Here is a 16320-nt window from a genome sequence, read left to right as displayed (position 1 = left end):
GCTGAAGAAAGGGGTCAACAGAGAGTTAACTGCTTAAAGCGTACAAACCTCCAGTGGGAAAGATGAAAACATTCTAGAAATGGGTGCTGGAGATGGTTGTAAATAACACAAATGTGCTGATGTCAGAAAAGTAGACACATAGAAATTGGTAAAATAGTAAATTTTGTTACATATATTCCACCACAATTTTTTTCGGTGTCTTTGTATACCTGGGGCTTCTTGCCAGATAGTGTATGCCAACAATGTGACTTACTGTGAACTCCTATTTTTGTTCTCCTGCTAACCTGGGCCACATTGTATCAGTATGACCTCTGCAGGAGACAGGAGGGCTAGAGACTGAGTAGCTAGTCACAAAAGTGCTCATGCCTACAGACTGACCCTCAATAAAAACCTGGGTACCAAGGCCCAGCTGAGCTTCCCTGGTTGGCAGTATTTCACGCTTGCTGTCACGCATCACTGAGAGGACAACTGGACACTCACACCTGGTTCCTCCTGGACTCCACTATACGTACTTTTCCTCATTTTAATCTGTATTCTTTCTCTGTAATAAACCCCATCTGTAAGTATAACTGCTTTGATCCTTCTAACAAATCATCAAACCTGAAGGTGGTCTTGGTGACCCTTGACACACAAGGAAAAGCATATACCGTATGTAAATATTAACCACAAGGAAGCTGGACTGGCTTCATTAATACAAAACAAGAAACAACTCAAAGTAAGAAATACTACCAAACAGAAAGAGGAACATATACTGTGATGCTCAGTTCACCAAGAAAGTGTAACTCCTAACAGGTATATCAGAAAACAGAGATTCACAAAACTTGAAGCAACAAATCAACAAAACTAAAAGAGAAAAATAGACAAATCCAGGATTACAGTTGGAATTTTAATACTCCTCTCAGGAATGGACAGACAAAAAAGGAAAATCAATAGGAATGTTAGAAGATTTAAATACAACAACCCAACTTAACCTAATTAATATTTAGAGGGCATTCTACCTCACAACTACAGAAAACATACATTATTTTCAAACAAACACAGCTCACTCACCAAGACAGACCATGTAATGAGCCATAAAACAAGTCCATTGTTAGATGTCTGAGCCCAAGGGAGAAAAACAGATGCATCATTTCCTAAACTTATCTGACCATAAACCCTTTCTGCAAAGGCATCTCCAAGGACTATTGTTTCTCAGAACACTTTGGGAAAACCTATTCCATTCATTTTCAATGTCTCCCCGTAAGTCTCCTCCTAACTGTGACTAATAAGAGTCAATAAATAACACCCTTTCCTTGACTACCAAGCCAGGATTCGTTAACACTTTGTTATTAACTACTTTGTTAGTTAACAACTTTGCTGTTCAGTAGCTCAGTCATGTCCGACTCTGCAACCCATGGACTGCCGCTTGCCAGGTTTCCCTGTCCCTCACTATTTCCCGGAGTTTGCTCAAGCAAACTCATGTCCATGGAGTCGGTGATGCCATCCAACCAGCTCATCCTCTGTCGTCCCCTTCTCTTCCCGCCCTCAATCTTTCCCAGCATCAGGGTCTTTTCCAGAGAGTCGGCTCTTCGCATCAGGTGGCCAAAGTATTGGAGCTTCAGCTTCAGCATCAGTCCTTCTAATGAATATTCAGGGATGATCTCCTTTAGGGCTGACTGATTTGATCTCCTTGCAGTCCAAGGGACTCTCAAGAATCTTCTCCAGCACCACAGTTTGAAGGCATCAATTCTTCGGCGCTCAGCTTTTTTACTGTCCAGCTTTCACATCCATACATGAAGACATCATGAAGTATACACAAAAGTCCTAAGGCAGGTATAAGCTTGACGTATTTGTGGAACAAGAAGGGGGCCTGAATGGCTGGAACAGCATAAGGTAAACAACAAGCAATATGAGATAAAATGAGAACGCTGAGCAGAGGTGAAAGCATGTAAAACCTTCTAAGCCTTGGCAAGGATTTTTAAGTATGATTTTAAATATTAATATGATAGGGTTTTTAGAAAATAATATTATCTTATTTACATTTTGAAAAGATCTCTCAGGCTGTTGTGTAAAGAATAGAATGGGATCTAAGCAACCAGTTAGGAAGCTCTGGGAGCAGGGTAAGAGACGGCTAAGACCAGAGTCGCTTAAACCAGATTAAATGTGCTTTTCTAAGAAAAAAAAAAACTATATAAATTGTGTTGAGATGCCTTAAAGCATTTTCCCTACTTGGCTCCCAGGACACCTTCTCCTCACCAGAAGCTTCATCTATCTTCCTTACATGATAACCCTCACCTCCTCAAGTGCGAAGTGTTCTAAGGCTCACTCACAAACCTCTTTTTTTCTGGCCACTTTGATTCCTACAGTGATCTCATCCAGACACTTGGCTTCAAATATATTATCTGCGTGCATGCTCACATGCTCAGTCGTGCTCAACTCTTTGCAACCCCATGTACTGTAGCCAGCCAGACTCCTCTGTCCATGGAACTTTCCAGGCAAGAATACTAGAGTGGGTTGCCATTTCCTCCTCCACGGGATCTTCTCAACCCAGGGACTGAACCCATGTTCCCGCCACCTCCTGCATTAGTAGGCGAATTCTTTACTGCTGAGCCATCCAACATGATGATAATTCCCAATCTTATATCTCCACCCTAGGCATCTCCCCTAAACTCCAGACTCACATATTCACTTAACTATAAAGCACACATCTCAAACTTAACAGACCAAAATCAAGCTTCTAACCTTCCCCTTCCAAACCTGTTTCTCTTCCTTATCTCAGATAACAGCAATTCCATTATTGCAATCTCAGGGATAAACCTTAGAGCTATCCATGACTCTTCTCTGCCTCTCATATCTCACTTTGAGTATGTCAGCAAATCCTTTTGACTCTACCATCGAAATATATCCAATAATCAACCACTTCTTATTCTCCCTCACAGCTATTACTCAATCCATCCCCATCTGTAAGATGGAGTGCTACTTTCCTCTTAACTGTTGGTGCAGGCCTTGCCACTGCTTTCACCACGCCCCAACTCTAGTCTACTCTTAACATAGCAGTCAAGCTGTTAGAGTTAAGTCTAAATTAGATCCTGTCACGAACTGCTCAAAATCTTCCAATGGCTATCTCACTCAAGTCCTCACACTGGTCTTCCAGACCTAATATCGTCTGACCACAACACCTTTGTGCCTCTGCCCCAGCTATTTTATTTTCCTCTCAAGCTCATATCAAACCACCTCATGTCACTTCATTCTAGTTGCAATGACCTTCTTGCATTCCTCAAATACTCCAGGCCTGCTCTAGCCACAGTACCTTTGAACCTGCTGTACCCCTGACCTGAAATTATATAGAATGCAAGGCTTGTTCCTTCACCTACTTCTTCACTCAAATGTAGGTCCAGTGAAGTCAACCCTTTCCTTGCCATTTAAAATTCCTCCCATTCTTTAACATTCCTCTTGCATCAGCTCTTTGCTTTGTAGTTCTCCAAAGCACTTTCCTCTATCTAACGTACTTTACGTTTTACTTACCTTATTTATAGCCTGTCTCCAACTAGAATATAAACTCTATAGTGATTCTGTCTGTTTCATCTTCTTCTATGCACCTGTCCCTAGAGTAGTACCTTTCAGACAGAACTGAGTCTGTCCAATACTGATAAATATGTTAAATAAAGCCTCTACAGAAGTGTCAAGTTTTGTTAGGCCCAAATTCAAATCCTAGATTTGATTAATCCTTGATTAATTACATTCTACCAATTCTTTTGTCAGTTTTTATACCATATCAATAATACTCAATATTTCATAAATGTTTTTTTAATCACACTTTTATTATTTTATAATATATTTACCTGACAATTATAGAGGTGCTTACTGATTCCAAATAGCTCAACTTCTTACTTACTCTGGCATTACTATAATTAGAAAGAACACTAGGCTTCAGCTACAAGTCCTAGGTTCAAATTCTAGCTCTACCACTTAACAGCAGATGACTCAGGCAATTTAGTCTCCTTCAAGTCTTAGTTTCTCAGGAATAAAACAGCAAAGTGGGGGTGGATCAAAGACCTGCCCACCCTACCTGTCCTACACCTAATCATAAGATTATTCTGAAAATAAAAAATGTGTGAGACAATGCTTTACAAACCATAAATGAAATATAAGTGCCAGTTAAATGCAAATATTGTAGTAAGGGAAAAACCTGACTGGAACAGAAAATCTCAGTGTTTGGGAAAGCATACTTCCTCGCCCCTAGTTTCAGAGTCAGACTGGCTCTTCCACTTACTTACTATACCTTAAACAACTTAAACAAGTTTCTCAAACTCTCTGAGTCATGGTTTCCACATCCATAAATGCAGATAATACCAAACCTGTAGCAGCCTTTTGAAGATTAGAAGTTACATACACATATATGTAAATACAACTACAGAATACATTTAACAAATGACATCTTTATTTGGTGTCTTGACTTTCTTCAAAATGGACAAAAACCCAAAAGTAGATAATATAAACTACACCACGAAGGTAGGGAAGATTTTTGACTTGGAAACTGCACATGAAAGGACAAGAGAGAAAGTGAGAGAGGTAATTAAGCAATAATCTCAACAGTTGACCTAAGAAATTCGTTCTTTCTTTCTTGTCTTTCTCCAACATAAAATAACAAGATGAAGCACAAAGAAGAAAGTTCATTTCAAAACTAAATACTATACAGTATTTTCTCTTCAAAGAATGTGTTTGTTTCTCAAACACCAAGATATATTTTGACACTCTAGAACTCAAGATACAAGCAATAAAAAAAGGTTGTGGTTTTCCAACGATAGAACCCTGATATAATTCTATTAAATATATTCATGAAATACAACAGAAAGAATTAAAAAACAACTTAAAAAAGCAAACTGCTATTAAGATATATCAAACAAACATTTCAAGAATGCTTTATGAAATCATTAGACTCTGATATATTTCCTTACTTCTATGGCACTAGTGATTATAAGCTATAACAACCAATTTCCGGGGGGGAATACTCCAACATTATATACACACTTAAGATATAAAATATACCAATTTCAGAAAACATTAAAATGTAATACATCCCTCAGAGATGTTGAAAATGTTCTGTTTCTTGAGCTGGAGACAGTTACAGAGTATGTTATATTTCTGGATATTCATCAAAGTGTACCACCCATTTTACACACTTATTTACAATTTTTCTATGTGTACATTTCAAAATAAATCTATGTAACCCACCAAAACCATACAGATACAGCTATCAAGCAAATGAATTACTGATCTTACTATGAAAGGTGAAAAGAAAGCCTTTAAAAGAAAACATAGGAAAGTTAAATTTCATGGGTAGAGATTTCATAAATGGAAACAAAAGAACACTAACCAATTGTTAACCAGACTTCTTTAAAATGAAGAACTTTTGAGTCACCAAGACACCAAGATCCTGAAAAAGCTACAGAGCAGAAGGTATCTGCAATACTCCTATCTAAAAAGACTATATCCAAAATACATAAAGAACTACATCAATACGGAAAAAGTAAATACTCTAGTAGAAAAAGGGCAAAAGACTTAAAAGACATTTCACAAAAGCAGAAGTTCAAATGGCTAATAAAAAAAGATGCTCAATTTCAACAGTCATTGGGAAAATAAAAACTACAATCAATGTCACTACACACTCTCCCAGCAATAACCAAAAATAAAAAGACTGACAATACCAAGTGTTGGCAAAGATGTGGAACAACTGGAATGCTCTCACACACTGCCGGAGGGAGTAAAAGTTTATGAAACCACTTGGCAGAACTTCAGTAAAATCTACTAAAAATGAATATATCATAGCCATAACTATGACCTAATAATTCCACTTAAGGTACATACCCAACAAAAATGCATGTATGTGTTCATCAGGAAATAAGAGTACAAAAATTTCCAAAGCGGCAAAACTGTAAATAATGTAAATGTCCATCAACAGTAGAATGGAAAAACTGTGGTTTACTCATAGAATAGAATCAGTTCAGTTCAGTTGCTCAGTTGTGTCCGACTCTTTGTGACCCCATGAATCGCAGCACACCAGGCCTCCCTGTCCATCACCAACTCCCGGAGTCTACCCAAACTCACGTCCATCGAGTCGATGATGCCATCCAGCCAACTCATTCTCTGTCATCCCCTTCTCCTCCTGCCCCCAATCCCTCCCAGCATCACAGTCTTTTCAAATGAGTCAACTCTTCCCATGAGGTGGCCAAAGTATTGGAGTTTCAGCTTCAGCATCAGTCCTTCCAAAGAACACCCAGGACTGATCTCCTTCAGGATGAACTGGCTGGATCTCCTTGCAGTCCAAGGGACTCTCAAGAGTCTTCTCCAACACTGCAGTTCAAAAGCATCAATTCTTCAGCGCTCAGCTTATAGCTTAGTTTGTAAAGACTTTGCCTGCAGAGCAGGAGACCCGGGTTCAATTCCTGGGTTGGGAAGATCCCCTGGAAAAGGAAATGGCAACCCACTCCAGTAATCTTGCCTGGAGAATCCCATGGACAGAGGAGCCTGGCAGGCTACAGTCCATGGGGATGCAAGAGTCGGACACAACTTAGCGACAAACCCCCCAAACATTAGAATAGAATACAATAATAATAAACAAACCACAGTAAAACATGAATTAATCTCAAACATAATGTTGAGCAAAATAAGCTCAAACAAGATATACTACATGATTCCTTTTATACAGAGTTCAAAAACAGACAAAACTTCCCTATGGTGTTAGAATACAAGGAATATAGTGCAAGTTGAGAATTCCAGTACTGACATTTGCTGAGCTGGCTGCTACTTACAATGATATCCCTATTTTGTGAAACTTCAACTGGCTGTACACTTTTCTCTATGTATGTCATATTTCTTTAAAAATCTTATATGAAATACAGTCCCCCTAACTAGTGAATCAAGATTTCTAATCCTTTTCTACCAAGATTCTTCACCTACATCATGCTCAGAGACTTAACTAGCAATGGTCCTATATGACGCCCAATGCTCTTAGGGATTCAGACATCAATATCTTTGTCCGAACCTCCTATATGCCAAGTACTTTAATGTTCACTTGTTCAGATACCTATTGAATATCTACTAAGTTGTACAAAACCAGCGCTGAGAACTTAAGGTATAAAAAAAAATTAGTAGCAAATGATCCCTGGCTTCTAGTTCATAATCTTACAAAAGACCACACACATGGATAACAAGGTAAATGTATAGAGATACACACCGGATATTATGGGAACACAAAGGAACATCAACGACAGACAGTGGGAGGAAAGGCATCAGGGTAGGCTTCTAGGAGGTGTTAACACCTGAGTCCTTTAAACATTAGAAGTTATCCTGGTGAAGTGCATTCCAACAGAGGAAATAGCTCGAATGAAAACACAGTGATAAGAAACAGCATAGTGTATCTAAAGAAACAATGAACAGCTGTTAGACATTGCTTAAGAGTAGTAAAAGGGAGAACTAGGATGGGACTGGGGGAAGTGGCAAGAGATAGAAAGATGCCAAGTCATGAAAGGACTTAGACCTTATCCAATAGGCAAGATGGGCCAGTGAGGATTATACAAAGAAATTATGTGGTCAGAGAGATTATCCAGGGAGCAATGCAGAGCACAGACTTAAGAGGAATCAAGCTGGCAGAAAGAACAGCAGTTAGGAGAGAGTTATAACTGTCCAGATAGAAGATAAGGGCCTGAAACAATGAAATGAAAGATACAACACACCCAGAAACAAATACAGAATACAGTCATTATACTGCTGATCTAGAAGTCACATTGAGAACCACTAACGTACACTATGTGTCAACGATTTTTTTCTGTAGGCCAATAAATAGGAAAAACTTTAGGCTTTACAAGCCACATACAGTCTCTACTGCACTTCTTGGTTTTTTTAAACCCTTTAAAAATGAAAAACCATACTTCACTAGTGGACTTTACAAAAAAAAAAGTCACAGGCTGGATTTGGACTGCAGGCAATGTGAGTTTGCTGATCCCTGCTGTACACCCATAAAGAAGTGAGGATTAACCGTCCTATGAGATTAATTTTCCTAAAATGTTTCTTGTGTATCAGTGCCCCACTCAGAAACTTCTGCACTGGTCGTGACTGCCCACAGCATAAGTCAAATCCCTATGAATGCATAGGGATCTACACCCTAGCTTCAACCAGGTCCTTGAACCACACCCCTGTGAGAACCTTCCATTCTTGTTAAACTGACCTACTTATACTCACCTGCTTCTGTATCTTTGTGGTGTTCCCCAATATACTTTCCCCTTTCCAAAGCTACCCAAATACCCTTCCTTTGAAACATAATTCTAATCTTTTGAAGTGATTCCACCCTCCTCCTAGCTCCTAGAAGCACTGCTTCAATTTATCTGATATTTACTTGCTGTCCTGAGTTACTACTTACTTCAAATTATCTTCCTGGAGGGCAGGGAATACTTGATACTTCTATCAATTGATCTAGCATATAGCTAGATGAAGATGTGTGTTATAAAACACATGTATGTGTGCATACACTTTTTTTTCTGAACTAGCTATATAAATGAAGCATATTTTATTTCTCTCTTTTATCAGTAATTGAACACTTCAATTCTACAGACATAATCATTTAAATGCTGTAGGAACTACAGAATGACAATCCAAAAGCATGTCTCCTATTATATGTTTTTAGGGTTAGTTTAAGGGAACAACAACAACACAAGTAAAATTTTTCCAATGGTCAATGGTACCAATCTAGGTACACTGGGGTCTAGGGGTCACTAGATTAAATCAAAATTTACTTACATATCTTTTTACTCATTTTTAAAACATGAAATCAGCTTTTAAAACTAAATTGCTTTAAATTAACCCTTAATTATTACTTAAGTCACACACACACACAAGCCATACATGGTCTGAATTTTTTTTAACAATAAACTTCTCCATGACAACTCACATTACCAAAATGACATTGACTTCATTCAGAATTTAGAGAAATGAGAATATAGTTTAAAAAATTTTTTAAGTTGTCCATTTTAGTTCACTATTGATAGTTTTAAAAACACAATGTCTTGAGCTAGATTAAGGAATTCTTAACATTGAGAAGATTACTGAAGAAGTCTTTTCAAGTCTGAAGTGTGAACTACGCCTTATTTTACTATGAAAAGAATGTTCAAGAACCTATAAAAATTGCTCCAGAATCATTTGCCCACAGTTCAATGCAAACTACAAAAGAAGTTTAAAACACTTTTGAAAAGTATAGAAGACAAATTAACCAAAAGATGGTCATGAAAGTGAAAACTGAGACTCTGTAACGCTTCAGAACACACTGAAGAAAAAACGTTTAGTGACTTACAACCTTGAAAAGACTATTATTCATTGATAAATTTAATAGTAATAGTGCACTGACTGGAAGAGAAACCCAGGAACCAGTGAATCCCATTCCTGTTCTGCCACTGGTCTGTACAGAATCTTGGGCACATATGCATAAACTGAACAAGAAAAGCTTAGCTAACATTCTAGGTTGTGAGACCTGATGAAATATTTATGAAGTACTTTGGGACCATGAGGGAAGCCACTGTAACCATGAAAAGTCATCTGCTTAATGCAAAACTATAGCTACCTGTTAGGCCTACAAATCCTTTGTGTCTTCTTAACACAGGAAATCTTGAGTCAGTAAAGTGCATGCATTTAATGAGAGCTTAGCAACCTCAGAGAAATTAATTATCTTGCAAATCTTTGTCTTCTCACAAACCATGTCACTGTCCAACCCAACCATTTGCAAAGGAAAACATGATTTGACTCACATTAAAGAGTTGGGTCTAGTTATTGATAAGCCAGTACCAAATGACGGAAAATTCAGGAATCACAGTGGAACTTTGTCACTTAACAGAAATGTGACTCCAGAAAGTAATCCCCCCAAACAGTCGTTCCAACCAGAGCTTTATTAAAGGGAAAATCCCTACACTCTTTTACATAAAGAGCTCTAAAATGTTTTTAGACAGTGTCTACAGAAGATTAAATTCACTCAAAACCTGACCACCGCGTTCGTTATTTCCAGCACCTGCTCGGTGTTGAGGCTTGAGAGGCCGCTCAGGAAAAGTGCTGATGCCATCTCCAGCTGCCCCTTTCGTGAATGACAGTAACAATGAAAACACCGACAAAAGAGCTGGGAGGCCACCCCAAGCCCCTGCTTAACAGTACTCCTACCCTACCCCCAACGGGCTGAGCTGCAAATCCCAGGAAAGGGCCTCCTCTCCCAGATCTCCCAAGCCCAGACCTTGCCTCCAGTCTGACAAGCGAAAAAGTACTACCCTTCACTCCTCTCTAGACGGCAGAGCACCTGAAGAGGTGAGGGAGAATGCGGCCTCCCGTTCTCAGCTGTCGGGGTGGGGTGGGGGTTGGAGAGGGCGAAGGGTGCCTGGCAGGAGGCGGGCGAGCAGAGCCCGGGTGCACCCGGGAGGCTGAGAACTCCCCGGGTCCCGCGGGCGCCGTTCGGGCAGGAGAGGAGAGGAGAGGAGACGCGAGGGGAGGGAAGGGGAGAGGAGGAAGGCGCGTCCCTCCCGCGGCCGGAGGGTCGCGCGGAGGAAGCGGGACTCGGGCGCCTGGTGAACGGTCCTCCCCAGGGTGGCTGCGGCCGGCCACCCGCTTCCCGGGAGCTGGAGGAGGCGACGAGGAGGCTCGGTCGGGGAGCACACTCTTTGCCCCAGCCGGGTCCCGAGGGAGGGCGCAGGCTGCCGAGGAGGCAACTCTCCCTCTCGCCCAACTCCGGGCAGAGCGCGAGCGCGGCCGGCCCCGGGCTGCCCGGCAGGATGCCGCCCGGGCCGGGCAGGCGGCGAGGCCGGCCTCCGGCCCGCTCCCTCCCCACGCGGTCCGCGGCCGGCGGCCGTCCGCGCCCTCGTCCCTCCCGCCGCCGCGCGCGGCCGGGCCGCCGACCTCGGGCGGCCGGGCGCCGGGCCAGGCGGCGGCGGCGGCGGGCGGGCCGGCCGGCCTGGGGCCCTACCTGAGGCTGTGTACCAGCTCCCGGCGTGGCTGGCTTCCCGGCAGACCACTCGGTTGGACATCTTGGTGCCTGTGCCGCCTATGGTGCACGAGGATGAATGAGGAGGCGGCGGCGGCGGCGGCGGCAGGAGCGGCTCCGCGAGGGGACGAGACACCGCGGGCCCAGCCCAGGAGGAGGCGGCAGCGGGGAGGGGATCGACCCGGCCCAGGAGGAGGAGGAAGAGGAGGAGGCGGCGGCCCGGGAGGAGGAGGAGGAGATGGCAGCCGGGGCGGTGGCGGCGGCGGCAACAATCACCACAAACTCGGGCGGCCGCCGGAAGACGGGGCCCGCGGCGGCCTCACGCCGGAGCTCGGAGAGCCGTGGCCCCGGCCCCCGGAGTCGCCGCCGCTCCCCAGCCGGGGCTGGTTGCTCCGAGCCGCCCCCACGGCCCCCTCCCTTCCCGGTCGGCCTCCCCGAGCCACCGCCGGTGACCCCACCCCCGTGACTCCGCGCCCGCCCCCCCCCCCCACCCCCGGCGGGACTCCCCGCACCCACCCCCACCCCCACGCCCGGCCGGGCCCTCCCGCCCGCCCGGCTGCCGGCCCGCCGGCCCCGCCCCGCCCCGCTCCTCCTCCGGCTGCGCGGCGAGGTTAACGGCGGACACCGGACAGGCCGGACGGCATCTGGGGTCGGGCGGCCCCGCGAGGAAGCAGCGGCGGCTGCGGCTCTGCGCACACAAAAGCCCAGGGCCGGGGCCTGAACCGGGGAAGGCAGCCTAGAGAAGAGCCAACGCTTCCTTACTCGCCACTCTAACGGGTCCTGCCCACTGAGCATGCCCAGCAGCCGCTGCCAGGCCCGCCGAGGAGTCTCACCGTGCACGCTCCGCTCTCCGGGGTTTAGCGGCAGCAGAGGCGGGGAGGGGGAGGGCGCGGGGAGCAGGACGCAGCCGCAGGGCAAGCCCCCTCCCCCAACCAACTTCCTTAAACCGAGAACACCGAGGGCTCTTCGGTGCAGCTTTCCACGTGGAAAGTCCCCTGTCTTCCCCACCACACGCAGGAACCCTTAGTGGGTGCTTACCCCCAAGGCTTCACTCCTAGGCACGCAAGTCTGTCGCCACGTTGGAAAGTTCATTTGCAGAAGCAGGTGTGCCTGTGGTGCAGCAAATGCTGTTTTTGCTTCACAGGGCCACCCTTACCACCTAATCGTGGCTTCGATACTGTAAAGTTGTCTTGTTTCGATTTATGTTTATGTAAGTGCATATCTTAACTCTGTACCTGGGCGACAGTGTGACATAGCTAGCCTCAGTTATTCTCATCTATAAAATGGTCGTAACAATACTCGAGGTGTTAGGAGAGCCTAGTACGTTGGCTTCCCTCATAGCTCAGTTGGTAAAGACTGCCTGCAGTGCAAAAGACCAAGGTTCGATTCCTGGGTTGGGAAGGGATAAGGAAATGGTAACCCACTCCAGTAATCTTGCCTGGAGAATCCCATGAACAGAGGAGCCTGGCTGGCTGCAGTCCGTGGGGTTGCAAGAGCCAGACACGACTTAGCGACTAACCCCCCAAACATTATTTCCAACCCTCAATTATCTTTTAAATCCCACCGCAAGTGTCAGAAACAAAGAATTATATTAAAATTATATAATAATCCCAGTAAAGTAGAATATCTTGGACCTCCAAGAAAATGTTATGGAGTAGACCATTCCAAAACTAGAAAGAGAGTAAGAGCAAATGGCATGCCCTCGATGAAAGACTTGGAATTAAAACTAAAACATTGTTATATCTGAAATTCACACTAAACAGACCCGTATAGTGAATATAGTGAAGTTACTCAGCCGTGTCCGACTCTTTCACCCGGTGGACTGTAGCTTACCAGGCTCCTCTGTCCATGAGATTTCCCAGGCAATAGTCCTGGAGTGGATTGCCATTTCCTTCTCCAGGGGATCTTCCCAACCCAGGGATGGAACCCGGGTCTCCCGCATTGTAGACAGATGCTTTACCGTCTGCGCCACCAGGGAAGTCTAAACAGTTCTGTGGTAGAGGCCGTGGAAAAGGTGAGAATAGAAAGTGTAGTACCTGAAAAAAAAAAAAATCTATTACTATGACACTAGGAAAATTTGAAAATTAAGCACAGTCGTTTGCTTTGGCCTCTAAACAGATCCGTGGTAGAGGCCAAAGCAAACGACTGTGCTTAATTTTCAAGTTTTCCTAGTGTCATAGTAATAGATTTTTTTTTTTTTCAGGTACTACACTTTCTATTCTCATCTTTTCAACTTTAAGGTCCATGGATCTTGCTTGAGATCCCAGTCCTGGTCAATTACTGGAACATTTCTGACTTTCACACCTTTTTATACACTCTTTTTACGCTGGGGGGGGGGGGGAAACACCCTCCATTCTATGTAGCTCTGTATTCAATTTTTAACCTTCTCACTTCACCACTAACCTGCCCAAATATTGGAGGGTGGGGGTACACGTACCAAGTTGTCAGTCTAGGGATAACAGAAAAAGGAGGGCTGAAGCCGATTCCCTGTTACTCTTTCTGAAGTGACAAAACTCAGTGATAACTGCTGAAATTGTAAACACTTCATTGTAAATTTCAAGAAAAGGAAATAGTTGATATGGTTTATATGGTGTAAGAACATTGATTGCCCTGTCACTCATCAGCTATGTGATTATGGATATCTAGTAATTTAACCTTTTCAACCCTCAGTTATCGCATCTGTGAAATGCAAACAGCAGTTATATTTAACTCACAGGCTTGCTGTGAGAATCACCAAGTAAGGCACCTGAAAACAACTTATAAACTGTTCTTTGTAAATGTTTGTTTTCTCATTATTCTCCGCTCCTAGCAACAAGCCTAGGTCTCATTCCAAACTAGTAATCTAATCTAAAATTAAGCATCCTCCCTATTAAAATGTTCAGTTGGAGGCTTCTTTCCTCAAAGGATTTTTCTTACTGATCAAACTCAGCAAAGACCACAATGCCAAGTGAAGTCAAAGACTAGAGGATCTTCTATTACCTCACGAATGCTCTTAATATATCCCATCATACTCCTCTTGTCCATCTTATTCTGGCTACTTTATTCAAAGATAAACTCTTTAAAGAGATGCTGAAACTACTCACTTACCCACAACCCCTAAATTTAGGAAGATCCATATAAATATGTGATCCATGGAAAATACTTGATATCCTGGAAGAAGCCTGTTTGGCATTACTGTACACTTCATATTAACAATTCCATTATATCTACCAAGGATTTGGGTTTGACACTCCACAAACATCATCCAAAGTAAAGGGCAAGGAGGAAATCTTCATAATAGTCTTCATGAAGCACAGACTTCAACAAATAAGATACCCACAGCCCAACATTAATAACTATCTTCTGAAATAGCATGTCAGAGAATCACCGTATCTGGCTGTACTAACAACTAGAAACAAACACAGTATCTGTCGATGATACTTGTTAATTTAGGATATATCCATATGTATGCACCCTTTAAAAACAATAAGGTAGAATATACTGGTATGGAAAGAACTCCAAAAAAAATGCAAAAAGCAAATTGCACAACAATGTATACGGTTACGATAGCATTTGTGTAAAACCAGATACTTCTCACACACTTGAATATACATGGAATACTTCTAGAAGAATATAACAAACTGCTAACAGTGTACATCTTTGTGTATCTTTTGAACTTTGTGCCATATACATATACTACCTATACCCCAAAACAATTAAGTAATTTATTAGGCTTGATTTTTGGAGCTTATATGGCAGTATTAAACTGACCATTTTTAAATCTTCAGTTCAGTTCAGTCCAGTTCAGTCCCTCAGTCATGTTCGACTCTTTGCGACCCCATGAATCGCAGCACGCCAGGGCTCCCTGTCCATCACCAACTCCCGGAGTTCACTCAGACTCGTGTCCATCGAGTCAGTGATGCCATCCAGCCATCTCATCCTCTGTTGTCCCCTTCTCCTCCTGCCCCCAATCCCTCCCAGCATCAGAGGCTTTTCCAATGAGTCAACTCTTCCCATGAGGTGGCCAGAGTACTGGAGTTTCAGCTTTAGCATCAGTCCTTCCTAAGAAATCCCAGGGCTGATCTCCTTCAGAATGGACTGGTTGGATCTCCTTGCAGTCCAAGGGACTCTCAAGAGTCTTCTCCAACACCACAGTTCAAAAGCATCAATCTTCGGTGCTCAGCCTTCTTCACAGTCCAACTCTCACATCCATACATGACCACTGGGAATCCATAGCCTTGACTAGACGGACCTTTGTTGGCAAAGTAATGTCTCTGCTTTTGAATATGCTTTCTAGGTTGGTCATAACTTTTCTTCCAAGGAGTAAGCATCTTTTCATTTCATGGCTGCAGTCACCATCTGCAGTGATTTTGGAGCCCAAAAAAATAAAGTCTGACACTGTTTCCACTGTTTCCCCATCTATTTCCTATGAAGTGATGGGACCGGATGCCATGATCTTCGTTTTCTGAATGTTGAGCTTTAAGCCAACTTTTTCACTCTCCTCTTTCACTTTCATCAAGAGGCTTTTGAGTTCCTCTTCACTTTCTGCCATAAGGGTGGTGTCATCTGCATATCTGAGGTTATTGATATTTCTCCCAGCAATCTTGATTCCAGCTTGTGTTTCTTCCAGTCCAGCATTTCTCATGATGTACTCTGCATAGAAGTTAAATAAGCAGGGTGACGATATACAGCAACTGGGCTTCCCTTGTGGCTCAGCTGGTAAAGAATCTGCCTGCAATGCAGGAGGCCTGAGTTTGATCCCTGAGTTGGGAAGATCCCCTGGAGAGGATCCCCTGGAGGGAAAGGCTACCCATTCCAGTATTCTGACCTAGAGAATTCCATGAACTGTGTAGCCCATGGGGTTGCAAAGAGTCGGACACCACTGAGCAACTTTCACCTTCACTTTATACACAACTGCTAGATTGAGGAGCCCTCTAATTACTAAGGCTCTTTACCAGGAAAATATTCTAGAATACCACAGGGTTTTGAAAAAATGAAGCTTGAGAAAACAGTTTAGCATAAGGATGCTCTTTTGATTTCAGTTAACAGTATAACCTAGTATCAGTTGACTTAGCCCTTTTCTTCTTTAGAAATCATTCTCCATAAGGAATATTTACTAAACCCTTACTATGTATCTGACACTAGGCTAAGTCTTTACATATTTAATGATTCCCACAAGATGAAAACTTGTTCATTTCCAATTTTTTGGAGTAAATTTTGTAGATAGAGCTTTCTGCAAATTTGTTAATTATTTAGGATTAACAAACAGATAAATTAAACTGAGTCAAAAGATTTAAAGTGTTTAAAGGCTGACGAGTTTTCTTATAAAGAAAATTCTTATTCGACTGCCC

General features: G+C 43.1%; 1 protein-coding gene across 4 annotated transcripts in view; it reads right to left on the bottom strand.

The window, feature by feature from the left end:
* MEMO1 (mediator of cell motility 1) overlaps positions 1–11384 on the bottom strand; it is a 122957-nt gene extending 111573 nt beyond the window's left edge. For 3 of the 4 annotated variants that reach the window (XR_003588738.3, XM_027966965.3, XM_042246312.2), the window contains exon 1: positions 10973–11119. Coding sequence is in view for 3 of the 4 variants with exons in the window: in XM_027966965.3 (XP_027822766.1) it covers positions 10973–11033 (61 nt within the window). In the remaining variant the exon portion in view is untranslated. Of the gene's footprint in view, positions 1–10972 lie in introns of all 4 variants that reach the window. The other variant, XM_027966964.3, reaches the window with a different exon arrangement.
* Positions 11385–16320: the final 4936 nt, after the last annotated feature.

This window comes from Ovis aries, chromosome 3, assembly GCF_016772045.2.
Source record: "Ovis aries strain OAR_USU_Benz2616 breed Rambouillet chromosome 3, ARS-UI_Ramb_v3.0, whole genome shotgun sequence".
NCBI classification, from domain to species: Eukaryota; Metazoa; Chordata; class Mammalia; order Artiodactyla; family Bovidae; genus Ovis; species Ovis aries.
This window is presented reverse-complemented; position numbering and strand designations above follow the sequence as displayed.